Source organism: Myodes glareolus, chromosome 15 (assembly GCF_982192425.1).
Source record: "Myodes glareolus chromosome 15, mMyoGla1.1, whole genome shotgun sequence".
NCBI classification, from domain to species: Eukaryota; Metazoa; Chordata; class Mammalia; order Rodentia; family Cricetidae; genus Myodes; species Myodes glareolus.
This window is the reverse complement of record NC_142040.1, coordinates 31,511,708-31,531,324: the sequence shown is the minus strand read 5'-3', so window position 1 is coordinate 31,531,324 and position 19,617 is coordinate 31,511,708. Positions and strand designations below refer to the sequence as shown.

At 33.8% G+C, this 19,617-nt stretch overlaps 1 protein-coding gene across 3 annotated transcripts in view; it reads right to left on the bottom strand.

Annotated features, from left to right (window-relative positions):
- Adamts6 (ADAM metallopeptidase with thrombospondin type 1 motif 6) overlaps positions 1-19,617 on the bottom strand; it is a 211,614-nt gene that overhangs the window by 173,392 nt on the left and 18,605 nt on the right. For 2 of the 3 annotated variants that reach the window (XR_015734982.1, XM_087896876.1), the window contains exons 4-7: positions 18,027-18,195; positions 14,033-14,244; positions 13,215-13,298; positions 12,557-12,702 (exon numbers count right to left, since the gene is read on the bottom strand). Coding sequence is in view for 1 of the 3 variants with exons in the window: in XM_087896876.1 (XP_087753002.1) it covers positions 12,557-12,702; positions 13,215-13,298; positions 14,033-14,244; positions 18,027-18,195 (611 nt within the window). In the remaining 2 variants the exon portion in view is untranslated. Of the gene's footprint in view, positions 1-12,556; positions 12,703-13,214; positions 13,299-14,032; positions 14,245-18,026; positions 18,196-19,617 lie in introns of those variants that run through there. The other variant, XM_048442950.3, reaches the window with a different exon arrangement.

Below are 19,617 nucleotides of genomic sequence, written 5' to 3'. Positions count from 1 at the left end.
AGTTTAAAATGAAACAGCAGCATCATTTACAAAATAATTTTTTAGAATGAAAATGTTAATTGTGATAGTAGAAAAACCCACTCTAATGCAGTATTGCTTTTTTATAAAGCTAGTCCTTGGGAGAAAGGATTAAGATTATAGTTACAAGCAAAAACTGACAATACACACAAGCGTGCATACAATTATACACATACACACATACTCACACACATGCATACATGATGAATTTGACTAAGTATCTATTATCCATGCAATGAAACAATGCCCTATATGTATTTTCAAAGCAGTAAATTACTCTTACCTTAGCAGTTTTAAGGTCCTTATACATTTATAGGCATCAATATTATGTTTCTATAGAAGTAAATTTTAGAAGAGTATTTTATATATATCTACTTTAGTAATAAAGTTATAGCTGATTCAAATTGCAGATACAATGTGCTACCTAGTTACTCAAAAATTTGCTTCAAAACAAAAAATATTGTTTATAAAATATAAAATATATTTTACTTTTTATATAATAACTTTAAATTATGCTAATTGAAACCTCAGAATTAAAAAGACTGAAAACCATGACTAATTCACAATGTCATTGACAACAGTACTTGCTATAAACTGTTTGCAAATGGAATTATTAATAGTTTACAATTCTCTTCTTATGCGTACCACAATATTCTCTGTAGCATTACTGCATAAATACTGTTTAGCAAATTATACCTATTTACCATTTGTAGACTATTAATAAACAGCCCTAACCTGTCCATGTCAATATGCTTACTTATCTACAGCACCTCTCATAATTACCCCAAAGATCAAGCAACACGCATCCAGATCTTAAACGATCTGTGGCTAGAACTAGAGGCAAACTCAGCTGGACATTTTCTCACAAGACAATGGTTTTTCTAAAGAAACTCTGTGGTAAGCCTGTATGCTTGTGTCTCATTCCACTTGCAAGAAAGTGAATAAATGAAAACTTGGCATGATACTCATGCAAGATTGCAAACATTAACATAAGCTGTCAATCACAATTTTCTGAGGAAATTTTATTCAGTATGATAATACATTACTTGGGTTCTCCAAAACATTTTCAATAACAAACACAGCAGGAATTTTTAAAATAAACTTTTTCAACATTATCTACAAATATTCAATTATAAATGGTCAATATTTTAATATTTTATTTTAATAAAAATACTCTTAATTCTGCAAAGCTACAGAGAAACCCTGTCTTGAAAAAACAAAAAAAAATATTCTTAATTGTACAATTAGATTGGGTAATGCATTATTGCCTTCTATCGCCAAAGAATGATTTTACCTAATATCTTCAGCTTCTAAACCCATTAAAAACTGCATTTGTACTTGGTGGCATAATGTGAAAGTCATTTTACAATAAAAATATACCCTGTGCTTACTTGTGCTTACAAGTGAAAAGACTTAGTTATTAACATGAGATCAATAAAAATCTACATTCTTCTGTGTTTACTGTAGCTAATGAAGGCTAGTATCTAGCAGTATTTTAGGTTTGGTTTATTACTTCGCCGAACAATTACGATTTCTTTTGGCTCTACTATTTCCTGATTCGATTGTTATAATTCAACCAATAGACATGTATAAAACACTAATGATGAGACTCAGGGGAAAAAAGCTAAAATATGGTGGATTGAGGCAATGAATGTGTTTGACAGACAGAGTTTGAGAACTTGATGGTACAGAAAGGACTCTCTACACACCTCCTCTGAAATAAATCACAAGACCCTGAAGTGCCACATATGCAAGGAAAAGAATATCAAGATCTCTGAAGATAAAGGAACAGGGCAGAGCTGATGGAAGAATCAGAGTGAAAGAGCCTTGTGAGTTAAGCTCCCCTAGTTTACTATTCTTAGCTCAAATATTCATGTCTTATCACATATTGAACAATTCAATGCATCTCACTTAACTTCATAAAAAAATGTCAGGTTTAAAAATTTCTTCCTAATAGATAATGAAAATGTGGTACATTTACACACTGGAGTATTTATTACTCAGTGGTTAAAAATAAATAAATCATGAAATACACAAGTAAATGGATGGAACTAGAAAAAAAATCATCCTGGGTGAGGTATCCCAGAATCAGTAAGACAACTATGGCAAATATTCACTTATAGGTGGAAAATAGCTGTTAAGTCAATGATAATCAAGCTACAATCTGTAGAAACAGAGGTTAGGTCCAGAGTAAGAGACTGGGGAGACTGATAAATCTCATCAGGAAAATGAAACAGAGTAGATAGTTATGATTGGAGGGGCTGGAATAGGAGTATGAAGTGGGAAGGTGGTGGGAAGAGGGGGATAGGGAGATTACAAGGAGAGACCGTTAAAGTTTTTGAGGGCCATTTGAGGGGCTGTACGGAAATCTAAAACAGGAGCTCATAAAATACAGACATACATACACAAAGGTGATCTAAATGAAATCACTAAATAATGTAACTGATATCCAAGAGGCCATCTTATCAGCAAATGAAGTTGCCAGTACCAGGACTGGGTTATATCGGAGCTGTTGGCTGTTGACAAGACGACCGGCTGCCCCCACAGACTGGTGACAAGACAACACCGACAGTGCATTGAATATACACAGGTCAAGCTAGTGCCTACAAAGAGTTCTAGAGCCTTTCTCACACTTCCTAAAATACAGGGAAAACCCTCACCTCATCCACATAAAAAAATAAATTTAAAAAACTTAGGAGAACATATTTTAAAAAATAAAAATACATTTTGAAAACATAATAATAAGTCAATTAAATATTAAAGTAGAATTCACAAGGCACAAAATGGTATGATAGACCATAGAGAGGAAAAGGCACATAGACACAAAACCTCAAATCAATTCTGCAGGAAAAAAGAAAAGTAAACATAATCTTAAATAATTTTTTTTGAGACAGGGTTTCACTGTAGCTTTGGAGCCTGTCCAGGAACTAGCTCTTGTAGACCAGGCTGGCCTTGAATTTACAGAGATCCAAGTGCCTGTGCCTCCCACAAGTGCTGGAATTAAAGGCGTGTGCCACCACTGCTCGGCTCTCACTGTCTTTATTTAGACCTGCTATCTATACTGTCCATATTGTTGAATAGTTTCTACATCTATTTCAAAGATTTAATTTTGACTGTATCTCATACCTCATTCCCTAGCCCGTTTGTTCCCTTCTGAACTTAAGTCCTCTTGTCTCCAATGCTGAAGTTAGAAGTGCACCTATCACACTTAGGTTTTCCCATGGGTTCTAGGGGTCAAACCAGATCCTGATACTTACACAGCAAGCACTTCATTGATGGAACTATCTCCCGCAAACTAAAATATTAAGTTCTAAAGTGAACCAAGAAATTCTAAAAGCAATGGAAAATTTTTCAAATGATTAGGAAGACTTGAGAAAAAAACAGAACTTCTAAAATAAATTAGGTATGATTTTACAAAAAGAATTTGGTGAATGAGTAGAATATAGAATAATTATAGCATAAAAGGGAATTAAGAATGTGTAGATTTTTGGAGAATTTTTCTGTTTTGTTTTTTGTGTTTTTGTTGGTTTGGTTTAGTTTTTCAAGACAGGGTTACTCTGTAGCTTTGAAGTCTGTCATGGAACTTGCTCTGTAGACCAGACTGTCCTCAAACTCACAGAGATCTGCCTGTCTCCCTCCCAAATACTGGGATTAAAAGTGTGTGCCACCACAGCCTGGTAAAAACTTGTAGACTGTAGTGTGTGTGTGTGTGTGTGTGTGTACATATATACATATGTATGTATGTATGTATGTATGTATATATTCAAGAGAACCACATATCAATAGACCCAGAAAAATTGAGAATCTGTGATTGTAAATATAATATATATGTAATACCCAAATACTGATGGAAGATAGAAATCCAAAGATATATGACACATTATAACTAAACAGGATATATAGCTTAGAAAGCAAGAAAAGAGAAGCCTTCCCCAAACATCAAAAATCACAATAAATATAGACAAAACATACACCTGAAAGATTGATGTACAAAAGGATAGAGAAGTACTCTTCTAAATACCTGCTACTTTCTAAAAGCATATCTAAAATAATGCTATAAATCAAAGCCTACATAAGTATATCCAACAAATAAAATACCTTAAAAGAAAGCCACACTATTAAATTTTTTAAAATGTTACAAACAAGGAGAGTACCCAGCATACCAAGAGTAGATAATTACAAACTGCTATCTAAGTAAAATATTCTCAAACTCTTTAAAGCAAATTTGAAAAAACAAGAATAAGTCAGTAAATCCAAATTAGCAAGATGTTTGAAAATACATCTTTCAATTCACATACCACATATCCATAAATACAAGAAACCCCTGAACAAAAAAAATAGAACAACATAAATGAAACATATATATCTATATAAATGAATATATATACATATACATATAAATATATATGAGTGATGGAGGAGGGTCATCTGTCTATGTGTTACTTTCATTGGTTAATAAAGAGACTGCCTTGGTTTTGATAGGGCAGGATTTAGATAGGTGGAGTAAACTGAACAGAATTTTGGAAGGAAGAAAGCAGAGGCAGAGAGTTGCCCGCCATGAAGCTGCCAGGTCAGACATGCTGAATCTTTCCCGGTAAGCCACGACCTCGTGGTGGCACACAGATTATTAGAAATGGGTTGAGTCAAGATGTGAGATTTAGCCAATAAGAGGCTAGAACTAATGGACCAGGCACTATTTAAAAGAATACAGTTTCCGTGTAATTATTTCAGGGGTAAGCTAGCCGGCATCCGGGTGGGAACGCAGTCCACCACTCCTTTTGCAACATATGAGAAACAGAAAACTTCTAAAACTAATCAATGGCATACTGGTACATGATTGTAATGGAGGCAGAGAGGCAGGAGGACACTGATAAGACAAATTCAAGGCAAGTGGGGCTACGTGTTAAGATACCGTCTTAGTTTGTCTCAAAACACAAACACTACACTTACAAATACAAAACTACTAAAAACTAATAAGTAGCAATGTTACAGGATATTCAATCAACATATAATAGTAACAATTTAAAATAAAATTTTAGTAATAATACCATTTACAATAGCATGCACAAAATATGACCAAACATGTAAAAAGACTGAACATATTAATTTACTATGCAACATATACTCAAAAAGAAAGATCACATAGGGCCAAAAATATCAAGATGGTGACTGGCTCAGCAGTTAGGAACACTTGCTTCTCTTCCAGAGGACCCAAGTTCAATTCCAAGCATTCACATGCCTGCTCACGTGGTCTGATCACCAGTACCACTTTGGACTTTTCAGGCACTAGATACACACACACACACACACACACACACACACACACACACACAGGCCAAATGCTCATACATATAAAATATTTTTTAAATTAATACCAAAAGGTGAAGTTCACTAGGACCATCTCTGATCACCACCTACCACAGGTGCCAAAAATATTAAAGTATCTCCACATACTTATTTTGCCTTAACTACTTTGTTAAGTGCTCTAAAAAGAACTCTGTAACTAGTTTGTATTAAACCTTGCGTGCACTAGCTATTCCTCAATTTCCCTGTCAAAAATGGGAGATAATAGCAGTATCCGATTTATACAGTTAAGCATGAAATATTAAGCATTTATAAAACCCTAAGTTATTTGGCATATAAAAGCATGTTTATATACATATACATTGGTATAACCATAAAACAAATGTCAGTCCTGAAGTTACTCTTTCTTAAAACATTTAATAACAATACACCATCTTATTTCCATTGCCTGTTTTGGCAGGCCCTAGCTTGTACCCATAATCTAGAGCTAACCGTGAATGATACCTACTTTCACTCTTAAAAGACTGTTTAGACAAGAAATTATAATCATTCTAGTTTGCCATAGTCCTAAACCAGAGAGAAAACAATTGTCAATAAAGAGTTTTGAGTAAAGAACCAATAAGACAGGAACAAAGGAAAAGACCCAGGAGATGAGAGGATGGCAGGAATGGTGGGCCATAGAGGAAGAAGACCACGTGCTGCAAAACACCCACAGGCAAAATCCACCTCTCTATAATCTGAACTCAAAACTCACATGTTGTCCTTAAACCTAATAATAATGTTATAAAATATTTAATATTATTATTTCCTTGAACATTTTTAATTCTTATGAATTAAATATTATTGTGCCATGTTTAATCTCCTTTTTATCTCTCTTTCTTCACACATCACCATGAAGTCAGTATTAAATCCAGAAAGATACAGTCCTTTAAAAAAACTGTGTTTAAATTCATACATTATAGGCCAAACTCTATTAAAAGCATTTTAAAGCAATTTTTAAGTTTTATATAGTTCATTTACTTCAGAAATTCCCATTCCTTTATGATCTAGGAGCATCAAAGTAAACAATCATGACCCCTTATGAGAATAAATACACCAATTTTATTTAAGGATCTAATTATGGGAATTAGTGTGCATTTTGCGTCTATACTTTAAGATGTACTAATGAGTACTATGCTTTTCACAAATAGAAATTATAAAAGTATATTAATTAAAAAAATAACCTAATAAGAGGGACTGGAGAGAAAGTTTGGAGGATTACTTGCTGCAGGGAAAGAGAAAAAGACAAGATCTCCTGAGTAAATTGGGAGCGTGGGGATCACAGGAGAGGGACTAAGGGGACAGGGGAGGAAGGAAGGGAGGAGGGGAGCAAGCAAAAAATGGATCACTTGATTAAAAACACTTGCTGCTCTTGCAGAGGACCAGAGTTCAGTTCCCAGCACCCTCTTCAGGTAGCGCACAACTGCCTATAGCTCCAGTTCTCAAGGTGCCTACACACACATACACAATAAAATTTTTTTTTAAAGAAATAGAAAAATAGCCTAATGAAGAAAGGAATTCTTAAATCTGTTACACTGGATTTAGGCTAGTAAGAAGAATGTGATATTAATACATGGCATATCATAGATAAATGAGATCTGTGAAAGGTCCAGAATAGGTAAAATAATAAGAGAAAAAGTTAGATTAGCTGCTGTTTGGGGTTGGCAAGGCTAGGGCTGGGAGTCAGGGGAATGGGCATGACTTCCTTTAGAAGTAACAGAGTATTCTAAAATTAATTATAGTGATGATACATAAGCTTCTGAACAACTACACAAAAGCCACTGAATTGTCCTTTAAAAGGGTAAATTATGTGGTTTGAATTATATCTCAAGAAAATTGTTTCCATGCAAAAAGAACTTAGGTGATATTTCTATTCCAGATATATAAAGTGCAATGTGTTAATATCTTAAAATGTAAAATTATGTTTCCAATACGTTATAGATGAGAAAGACAAAACACATATAAATCTAATAGTATCATACTAATTATATAATATATAATACTAATAGTATAATACTGACACTGGTACAGTCTACTTCACTAGCTTCCTACTGAATTTCAAACTATATATAAATTTCTTAAATATTTTTACAACATAAATTCAGAAATTGGTTTGATTTTAAGTTTGTGATTGATATTTCCTGTCTTCATGTGGAAATGAAAAATAAATAGGCAGGATTTTACTCTTAAGCAACTGTTATTAGCAGTTTGTTAATATGTATGTTAACAAAGTATATAAGATAATGCAAATCAAGCTAATATTTGATTTAAGCATTCCACAATTTACACATATGTTAAAACACCATATAATAAATACATACAACTTGATCAATTTTTAGATATAATTTATAAAAGCACAAAGTCTAACAAAAATTAATTTTAAAGATTTTTAATAAGTTAATATGTTACGCATTCCTACTTTGCCCAATAACTTGAGTGTCAAGAATTTATGGTGCAGAGTTTGATCATTGACTGACTTAGTTATATAGTGCTTAACAGTTCATAATTCTGCCAATCCATGGAGGTGCATGTCTTTACTCCCAGCACTTGGAGGCAGAGGCAGGTGAATTTCTGTGAGTTTGAGGCCAGCCTGCCTGGTCTACAAATCAAGCTCCAGGACAGCCAGGGATGTCACACAGAGAAACTCTGTCTTGAAAACAAACAAACAAGCAAAAACAAAAGTTGATAATTTTGAGAGTTTAGATAGAAACCACAAAAAAAGAAAACTCTCATTGTCCTACAGTTGTTTATTTAAAATATACTTTAGGGATGGAGAAATGGCTTATCATTTAAGAGTACCCATTGCTTCTATAGAGGACCAAGCAACAATACCCAGCACCTACAAAGTAGTTCACAACTGCCATCCCCATGGATCCTATGCCATCTTTTGGCCTCCATGGGCAGTATGCACACAAGTGATGTACAGACATAAATGCAGACAAAATACTCACATACATAAAAGATTAGATAAATAAAATATAACATATAAAATAGAATACAGAGAAATGTTGCCACAATTCCACACATATATATGATTGCATCAACCAGTTGGTATTCAGAGATAAGCAATCAGGTAATATCATAGAGAAGAAACTGAACATCGTTTTAGGAGGGGACATGGAGCCATATGTCAAGTTTTTATGAGTCTGATTGGTAACAACAGGTATTTACTACATTATAAATTATTACTTATTAATAACAGTATCTATAAAATGCTACAGATACATATTGTGGTGTTTTGAATAGGATTGGCCCCCACAAGTTCATTTATCTGAATGCTTAGTCACCAGAAAGTGACAATATTTGAGAAGGATTAGAGATGTAGCCTTGCTGGCATAGGTATGACCTTGCTGGAGGAAGTGTGTCACTGGGGATGGGTTGGGAGTGAATTTAAGGTTTTAAAAGCACACACCAGGCTCACTGTTGCTCTCTCTGCCTACAGATCAGGATGTAACTCTTAGCTACTGCTCCAGTGCTTGCCAACATGGCATGCTGCCATGTTTCCCTCAGTGATGAGAATGGACTAACCTCTGAAACTGCAAGCAAGCCCCTAATTAAATGCTTTCTTTTATAAGCTTTTCCTTGACCATAGTGTCTCTTGACAGAAATAGAACAGTGACCAAGAGACCAAGACACATAGGTTTACATGTGAAACACATGCATGTATATGAAAAATAGATATGCAAATAACTTGATGAGTTCTTAGTTCTTATTTTTCAGTATTTACTAATACTAGATAAAACAATTATGTTTTAACTTGATAGTACATTCTATTCACAGTCACTGGGTTGCATGTAGCTCAGTATAGCTAGAAATGTGGCCTGACCTAATACAAAATTGTAAACTTACTAAAATGTTATAAGACATTTTTGTGAGTTCTTTTTTAAAGTTGGATTGCTCAGTTCTCAAGGGAGAACTTTGTCAATGACAGCATCGTGTTATAATATCAAAGGTTGGACACACCTGTTTTCTTTCTGTCTAGTCAGTGACCTAATAATTTTGCAGGGTACAATTTAAATTCAAATGAATAAAATAAAGTAGTATCATTTTTTTTAACAGAGCTCTTAAAGCTGCCTAAGTGACTATAGTTCCAAATGACTTTGTGCTTAAAACATTTAAGCTCTTGGAAGAAATTTGGTTTTGTAGAGATAAAAGTATCACCGGTTTTCTTCTGTAATCCTTGACAACTACATTCAGAAACATTACCCCTAGTGAGCTGACATTTCAAGCAAACATAAATCATGCTCTACTAATAAATGGTGGAGTTACAACTCTGAGTGTGCAAGTTATATGATGCAGGTTTCAACCTTAATATAAAATCATTTGTGGAATTCTCTGAATTTTAATAAAAGTAACATCATGATATGTATCAATATATGTATATATATTCACTGATAACTGAAAAATAAATAAATAATGAAAATAGTAATCATCTCATTTTGATTGGGCATTCTGTGACCCAAGTATATAAGCTAGCATCACCTTGAGGTGTTAATAGTAGTTTAAGATAAATACTGCCCCAAAGAGACATTTACATTTGTATGTGTGCACATGTTCATGTGTATGCTTGTATGTGGAAATACATGTGTATACTTGTGAGTATGGAGGCAGGAGGTTAATGTGGAGTGTCTTTTTCAATCATTTCTCCACCATATTTGTTAAAGGTTTATTTAATTGTACTTTATGTGCATGCATGTTTATCTGCAGGTATCTGTATACACCATTTGCATTCCTGATCTCCACAGAGGTCAGAAGATGTCAGACCCCTAAAACTGGAGACAGTTGTAAGCCATTATATGGACGCTAGGAATCAAATTCAGATTCTCTGTAAGAGCAGCAAGCTCCTTTAACTTTTGAGACAGGGACTCTAACTGAACCTGGAAGTCACCAGTCAGCTAATTCCTCCTGTCTCTGCTTTCCCATCAATGTATATTGCTACATCTGAGTTTTTATGGGAATGGTAGGAATCTGAACTCAGGTACTAATGATTCCCCACCAAACATTTTATCAAATGAGCCATCTTCACCTGCTACAAAAGGCATTCTTGTAACCTCAATTACATTAGCCAATATTGATTGATAGGTGATCTGAACACTGACTTCTATTAAATCCTGACAGCATTTCTAATGCTAGTATGACTGGTCGCCAGAGACAATAAAAGAAAGAAATAAAGTTATATTCAAATTTCAGATAACAAGCCACTTAAAGTAGCCTACAAAGCAAAAAAACCTCAACAGATAATTACGGAGCTATCTGGGCAAATTAAGAGTTGAAAATTTTAGCCATAATAGGGTAGTAAACTGTCCAAATCTGTTTCCTACTTAAATACTTATGAATCTGTAGCCTTGACACAACTTCTGTTACTTTCTGAAAAAATGTGAAAATCTAGTGCAGATATATTGAAACTGTATGGTTGTAGTTATATGACATAGAGAGAAATATAGAAAACATATAAATTTATGTGATCATTTTGATAACTATATACGTAGTAGAAGTTTTCCATTTCATTAACACTAACCATATCCATATATGTTAGTGAATAAAAGGTTTCTACATTAGCACAATTCCTAGTAAATTTTTAATTTCTTAAGTATATTTGATAGTCTTTCAGGTATAAATACAGTGAAAATCAGAAAATTGATTAGACAGTTGTATCAGCACACACATATAGGACCATAAGATGTGGTTTTATTCAGCAAGCATATGATAAAAGTATCTAGTTTCTGACATCAGGAAGATGAGGCTAGTCCAAAATTAAAGCAAGTATACCTTAAAAAGCACTCAGAAACTTTATGGTACAGTTGACAGAAGTTTTTGTAAAAGTTAAATCATGTTATCTTACTGAGTGTCAAAATTCTGATCCTACCTCCCTCCTTAGATGTTAAAGTATAGAAGCCTACCACATATCATGCATGTGTTAAATATATGCTTGCAAATGAAAAAAAATAATCAAAATGACAAAGCTATTTCACTCAGCCAAGATAACATTTGTTTTGATTTGCTTACTGTTCATTTTGTTAATTTATTGTCTTTTATTTATAAATAAAGTTAAATTCAAAATTGTTAGGATTATTAAAGAATAATGTTTCTACGCAATCACTGTCAGAATATAAATAAATTAAAACAAAGTTTGGCATGGTGGTACACATCTGCAGTTCCAGCTATTTGGGAGGTTAAGACAGGAAGACAGCTGGAACCCTCTTTCTAGATGTCAGATTAACAATATTGAAAGATAAAAAATAAAAAGAAATCAATGTATATAGGCTAATAAAAAGAAAACAAGATCATCAGGGATTAAGTCTATTTTGATTTATTAGTTAAACGACCTTAAAAAAACTTATTTAACTATTTTGATTTAGTTTCCTCATTTCTAACACGCAAAAAATCCCAATGCTATACTCCACAGAGCTGTTGGAGAGTAAGAATAAACAATACTGTAAAAAGGAAAGCATGGGTGATTTCACTGGGTTATTATGGAGCAATGGCTTTTCTTGGAAGAGAACTATACAAACAATATGATAAAACTGCTTCCTGAAGATTTATTTATGTATACGTGTGTGTTTGTGTGAATTATGCAATTTATGTAATAGTAGCTGCAGAAGGCATCAGATTCTCCAGAACCTTAGCTATAGGCAGTGTGGAAGCCCAATGTGGGTAATGAGATATGAAGAGGTCTTCTCCAAAAGCAGCCCAAGCTCACACCCACTGAGCTATCTCTTCAACGCTGGACATGTTTTCTTGCACTTAAATGCTTAATTTAAATAATGTAATTAAATAGACAAACAATCTCCTCATTTTTAGTAAATTAACACAATTAGGAAGTACATAGGAATAGTTGTCATATTTTATAACCAAAAGTGACAATTTATTTCTCTTGCTTTTAAATCTTGTTTTTAATATTTTGTTTAACAAATGATATTTGTACTTCCAACTTTACATTACAAATAGGATTTTTAAGGAGAAAAGTCATTTTATTAAATTTCCAAATTAAATCTTAATCTTTCTTTCTTATTTAGCTCATTTGATATAAGCACATTAATAGTAGACCATATTCTTTCACAGTAATAAAAAAATAAATTACCACTTTGCTACTTCTACACTCATTATCTGCATGAGGCTTTAGATAAAACCAAATATAGTTACAATATTAAGCAAACACAACAATCAAAGGAAAAATACTTGCAACAAACCATACCTAGTAATTAGAACTGCATTATCGTGGTGGGCAATCCCATTTTCTGGAATGGTGTTTCCATCACTTTGGTGGGAGAGAATGGATTTCTGCCATTTACAGAAGCTATCGAGGGACTTGTCTGCATGATGATTTATCTCCAAGTTTGGCTGCAATACAACATGCATACCAGAAATGTTCCAAACAAATTACTAAGGTCAGTTGTCAAACTTTTGAAAACTAAAGTGGGACTATAAGTAGAAGCAGTGGTTTCTAGGAATAATCTCTTGCCGATTTTTTATCTCCACAACATCTGACCTAGGATTCATTTAATTTACTACTGAATAGACTTTCCTTCCAGTTCCAACTTCAACAATAAAGAGAACATATATGAAATCATCAGCATACAAAAAACAACCAAAACCATTATTTTCAGGTAAGCCATACAAATAAAATGCTCATCCTTAATTCTGAAACATGTAGCAAGTATGTAAATATGGAGAAAAGTTTTAATAAGACATGAGATATATATTATTACAACGTATTTCAATATTGCATAAAAATTAAAGTCAAGAGCAAAAAAATATTTAACTATGACTTCCTAAGAGAAGTAACAAAGAAATATATCTGCTCATAATCCAATAGCCTAAAAGCTTTGATATATAAACTAATTCATTCTTACCTGATCTTCTGTGAGAACAATTAAGCGAGCCACTATAATATTCACAACGTTTCCTAGACTGGAGTCACGGTAAAGTTTGGCAACCTGACCTCCAGAAAATAAGAAAAGACAAAAAGTAAGACAAAAATAATGGAGTGATATTTTGAATTTCTAAAAAAGATAAAAAGCAATTTTTAGGACTTAATGGTGTGTATTTAAAGATATTCTTTTACCCTATACTACTTAGGACTCCATCTTCAAGATGCTTTGATTAAAGGATTTTATGTAAATCTACAAGAAGTATCCTCTCCTAGAGAAGAACTGCATGCATCACAAAATCTATAATATGAGTTGATATTCCAAGCTCCTAAAACAAGACTTGAGAACTCATTTTTAAACACTGGCATTAACTAAAAATAAACAATAAGATATTTTACATTTTTTCTATGCAATTTAAAAGTTAATTGACCACCCAGGTATGGTGGTGCATGCCTTAAATCAAGCAGATCTCAGAGGTCAGTCTACATAGTGAATTTCAGAAAGCCATGGTTACATAGAGAGACCCTGTCCCCCTGTCTCCCCCCCCAAAAAGTCAATTGACAAATTCTTAGTCTGGTTGAAAAAAATCAGCAAAATGACATGGCAGTGCATGTATGTGTTTTCTGAGTACAAGTTCTAGACTCAATCCTAAGCAGTTAATTAAAATGATTCAAATTTATTTTTTTACCAATTTATACAAATGAAAGTTTATAATTATTTATTTCAGTAAAAATTCATTACTTTAGTATAAAACAGAACAAACTACTTAGTAAGACAGTATATAGAGGGATCAAACTTACAATATTCATCACACTCAAAATATAATGTTCAATGTCTTTACGGCCATGGTAGCCCACCATCATTTTGTCTGCCACTACCAGTGTCTCCACAAATCTCTCAGTGCTCACAGATCTTCTCTGTCTGTGGTGAAGATGTGTGTCATTAATTGGTGGGAAAGAAGAAAAAGCAGATGTCTTATTCAGCCACCAAGGTTTGCCATGTCTTGTGAGATCTACAATAAAAGTAATAAGTAGTTCAGATAGATTCACTAACAAAAGACACTTACGTATAGACCTCATGTAAATAGGTTTCTCATAAACTCTCTAATGGATTAACATACTCAAAGTAAGAAGAAAGTAAAGAACTATATAAACAAGAAAAACTTTCAAATCTTCAAATTAGTTATCTTATCTGAAAAATTATCATTCAATTGCTCATGAAAATAAAATATATCTGTAAAGTGAAGCAATTAATAGATTTTTAAACAAGTCATTTCATATTATTCCAGTGACTATTTATATTCTAAATTGGAATATATACTGCAATGAACCACTTAAGATTAAAATAAACTAGGGCCTAAACTTCTAAACTAGACTAAAACCATGCAGACAGAAAACAACAACGCTGCAGTATCTATCCCCAACGTGAAAGGCATTACAATGTGAAAGGCATTACAGTAAGATGCTCTTATTAAAATGTCTTAATTAGGCAGTCCCGGAGAGATGGCTCGGTGGTTAAGAACACTGACTGCCTTTCCAAATGGATGCGGGTTCAATTCCCAAAAACCGCATGGCAGCTCACGTGTCTGGAACTCCAAGATCTGACACCCTGACACAGACATATATGCAGGCAAAATACCAATGGACATAAAATAAAAATTAAAAAATAAGTTTTAATTAGATCCTATTCTTTTCTTCTCAGTTCTAATAAGCTATGAGTTAGGCTTCCCACATAATTTTGTTGTCTACAATTATTTATGTTGACAGAACACACAGAGTATTACTTTTCCCAAGTCTAAAAGTGAGGTTGCCCACTGGTTAAAGAGCATGTACAGACCCTCACAAGCCACTTAAATACAGGTGAGTGAGGCAAATCACCTGTAATCCAACCTCAGAAGGCAGAAACAGAGGATACCAAGAGAAATCTGGGTATCAAGACTAATTATAGAAATGAGCTGTATGTTGAATTTAAAGACCCTGACTTGATAAATAGGTGAAAAGACAAAAAGAATGATTTCCGACATCATCCTGGTGGCACCTTAAGCACACACATGCTACACACACATGCACCCATACACAAGCAAAAGAAACAAAGAAACAAATAACATGTTTACACACACAAACACACACACACACACACACACACACACCTAGAAAATGGAAACCGGAAAATAAAATAAAATAAAGGTAAGGGATAATAATAACATGAGACCTGAGAGACATGTTAGCAACGTACTCTATTTTGAGACTATCGTTTCTACCTTTTCTTTCCTCCCTCCAAAACCTGCCATATACCCCTCCTTGATCCTTTTAAATTTACGACCTCTTTTTTCATTAATTGCTGTTAAGAGCATGTGTGTACTCCTAAACATAATCTTCTCAGTCTGAATAATATTACTTTTATGTATGTTTTCAGGGCTAACCATTTGGTACTGGGTAACCCATTGGTGTGCTCTTCCCTGAAAAAAACTGTTTCTCCCACTCTCAGCATTCCTTAGTTGCTTATAGTTCTTTATGTAGGACTGAAGCCAAAAGCCATCCCAACACACCTCCACCCCAACATTTACTTTGGCATATCTATTGGTGTCACCCTTGTTCAGTTCACAGTTAGGCAGTCTTGTTGCTAAGACTTTAAGGGTGTAGTTTCTGACATTACTAGGAGACAAAGTCTCTCAGACAACTCCCAGTCCTTTGTTCTTATCTACTCTGTCTTCTGTCCCTTGGGCCTTATGTGGAGAAGTGTTTTGTAGACGTGTCCACTGGGACTAGGCTCCACAAAACTGCACTTTAGTTGGTTATTCTAAAAACCATATTTGGCATGGTTCATGCAATATAGTCTTCATTTTTAGTTGTATGCCATTTGTAAATACATCATTATGTTTTATATTTTTCTTTATTAATTAAAGTTGAGCAGGTAGAGGACCTTAACATATGTTTCTTTCATGTCTTTATGCAGATTAAAATTTTTTCACCTCCAGTATCTAAAATGTTTGATGAGGACTATTTTAATTAATATATAATTGACAGAAAGTGGCACTATTTCAATTGTTCTTCCATTAGCTTTTGCCTTTTTGAAACCTTGCATTGGTAAGATGGAGAAATTTTACAAAGAAGAAATGAAACATGACCATGAGAAGAAACGGTTAAATACTTGGAAGTTCACATAGATTAAATAATTCTCTTTATTTCTAAAGGCCAAGAGAGACAGGGACATATCAATTTTCCTAATACTCTACTCCCTACTCCAAAACAGTGTTTGCTCATGTCCAGTTATGGCAAATAAACCCATAGGTTACCACAACAACTCTGAAACCCATAGGTTACCACAATGGCCCTGTCTTCAATACTCTATTATGAGTGTGGGTAGGACCCCAACTTGGAATACAAATAATAACGTATATATAAATACATGATTATGTTATACAATACTGTTCATTTGACATGTCTAGACTTTTCCTTACTGGCTTGAAGAGGGCAAGCAATCATGGTTTTTAATTCATGGGAAGGAACTACAGGTTCCCACAGACAGATCAAAACTAAAGCTATATACAACCACAAAAAATTTAACTCTGAGAAGAATCAAGGGAATGGGGAAGTAGACTATTCTTCAGCCAAGATGCCAGCTAAGATCTCGGCTCTAGCTAAGGCTAAGCAATGACCCATCTTGTCAGACTTCCAGGCATCAAAAGCAGTGGAATAAGTGAGTGTTTTTTAAGTGTTTTTCACAGAAAAATATTATAATAAATAGTGTTGTGATGATTGTTAACATGTTTTTGTATTAATAAAACTTCAGTTTCTCCTCTTCAGTCATCTACTATCACAAAATCATTAATTTATAAGTTATGCATGTTCATTCCTCTGGCTAAACAGCCTATTGTATAAACACAGAATAAGTCCCATTAATTTGATCAGTTTTACTTCTCTGAGCCATTCAATTTCTATTTATTATAAATTTCTATTTATATTAACTTAAAGCATTGAAAGATTATGTAGACATACCTGAACCCTATAGTAAGCTGCTTCTCAGTGCTCCTATCAGCACCATTATGATTGTTATCATTTTTCAAACTTTTAGTTTTTTAATTTAGTTTGCTTGGTTGTCAGTATGTCAGACAATAAATTCTGCATATTTTTATCTATAAGTGTCAAATAAAGACAGTATATATCATATGTAATTATATATATACCATGATATGTATGTATATAGAAAGGATATATAATATTCTATTTTGTTTTTTAAATTCAATATAATAACTCATTAGAAGCCCTGTATCAGCTGACCTTCCTCTTTGGCTCAGATATGTTCCTCTTCCCCTCAGGTCTCAGCTGAAAAGTCCGATCTCCCATGAGACTTTTCTTGACCACTGAAACCTGGGTTTGTTGACCCTGCTGTGCATTCGGTGCTATCACAACCTGTGATATGCTTAAAGGCTTCCAACCTTAAATGTTTGAAGGCCTCCAAGATGTGTGTGTATTCCTGCTATCAGTATAAAAACATCAAGCTAACCAAACAGAATGGGGTGCTGTAGAAGACCTCTGCATGCAAGTTGTAAATAAAATAAGGAACTATTCTTCTCTTTAAAAAAAAGTCAAATTTTATATAGACACATTTTAAGGATTTCTTAAACAGCCTCCAAACTGACTTAAAACTATTACTAGGTAATACTTTTTAAGATGGTTCTGAACATTATAAATCTAACTTGGCATATATAGTTTTATCATTAATAATGTTTTACTTTCCAGAAGAAAAAGAGACATCAGCAATACACAAACCTTCCCAAAACCTTGCACTCACCTGAAACCCCACAATGAGAATGATCATAGATATGTCGTTGCTGCAGTGTAGACTTTTTGTAAATAACATGAGGATGGCCATTTTCATAACTAAAATATTTGGAATCCTCTGTAGTATTCTTTAGAGGCTCAATAAAATATTCTTCATCTTCTGTAGCAATAATACCATGCTAAAAGAAGGAGCAACAAAGGGTTTACCTAGAAGGGTCATTTTAAATAAATATCTTTATTACCAAGATTAAAAGACAAATCAGAATCTCCTCAAAACAGAGCTTAAAATATATGTCAATTTAAATTTTGTTTATTTTCTGTATTAAGTAGAGCATTATGTAAATTTCTTCATATTTTAAGAAAGACAAACACCTGCACATGTTCTACACACTCTAAATATGTCAAATGCCCATTCCCTCAAAAACTCTGAGTTAGTAGAGACAGCTATAAAAACCTAGTTCCCTTCCAAATTGTGCATAACTTCACTTTCTGTGTTTAGGTGCAGCTTTGTTATTATTAAGTTTTACCCAATACAAAAGGGCAGGGGCTGTAAATCACCTTCAGGACCAGTCTCTGAATACCATTCCAGAGGAATTCTGCACTCCCTGCTTCCCTACTGCCAACTGAATGAAAGGACTCCCAAATTTAGGGGCAGTAAAAGCCAAAAAAAGAAGGCTGCTAGGTCCCTGAACGACCTCTTACAAAACCACCTGATGTAAACACTAACCAAGGGAGAAATAAACTTTTTCAGTGGTAATCATGAACATTTGAGGTTTGTGATATACTGATTAATGTTTTTCTATAATATGTGCTCTCATTTGGTTGAAGTAACAGGCTTAGAAATCAAGGAATTGTCCAATACTGCATATATAGAGAAAGGAAAAGGGATTTGCTGCAATTCAAAAAAAAAAAAAGCTCCTTGGTTTCCCACAGTACTACACCACATTATGCCTGTTTAGTTCCCTCCTACTCAGCTGTCATATGGCTCCTTAAAGCTCCTCAGGCTTAAATGGAGTGGTATAATGCCTCTGAGCTAAATTAGAGCTTATTATCAACATCATTTATTTTCAGTTGATTCAATTCCATAAATTTCTTTATTTAATCTAGAAATTTAATTACAGTAAATTCACACTGGTTCAATACAAATCTTGAAGCTAGTTACGTTTAGTACAATGTTCCCCATCCATGTTCTAACTTTCAACTAAACTATTGCTTTCTTCAAGAAAAGCATTGTTTTATATTTCTTTGTATTAGCTACAGCCCCAATATGTGTCTCATATGCAGTAGGTTCAAATAGTCTACTGATGAAAAAGAAATGAGATGGGGAAAATTACCTGCACCAAAAATAAGAACTCCACAAAATAAATAAAGAAGAACGTTGCTCTTCTAATCCTGCTTTCCTAAATACGTCATATGCAAGGATGGCTCTTCACCCCACTAGCATTTAACACCAGCAAAAATACAAACTCTCTAAACGTATTTCCTCAGCTAAGAAAAATGAAAGGACTGCTCTAAATTACTCATTTTAAACAACACTCTGGGGAGCCTTTAGGGTTCCTTAAAGTACCCTCAAGGGATTGTACCAGACAACAAAGGGGGAC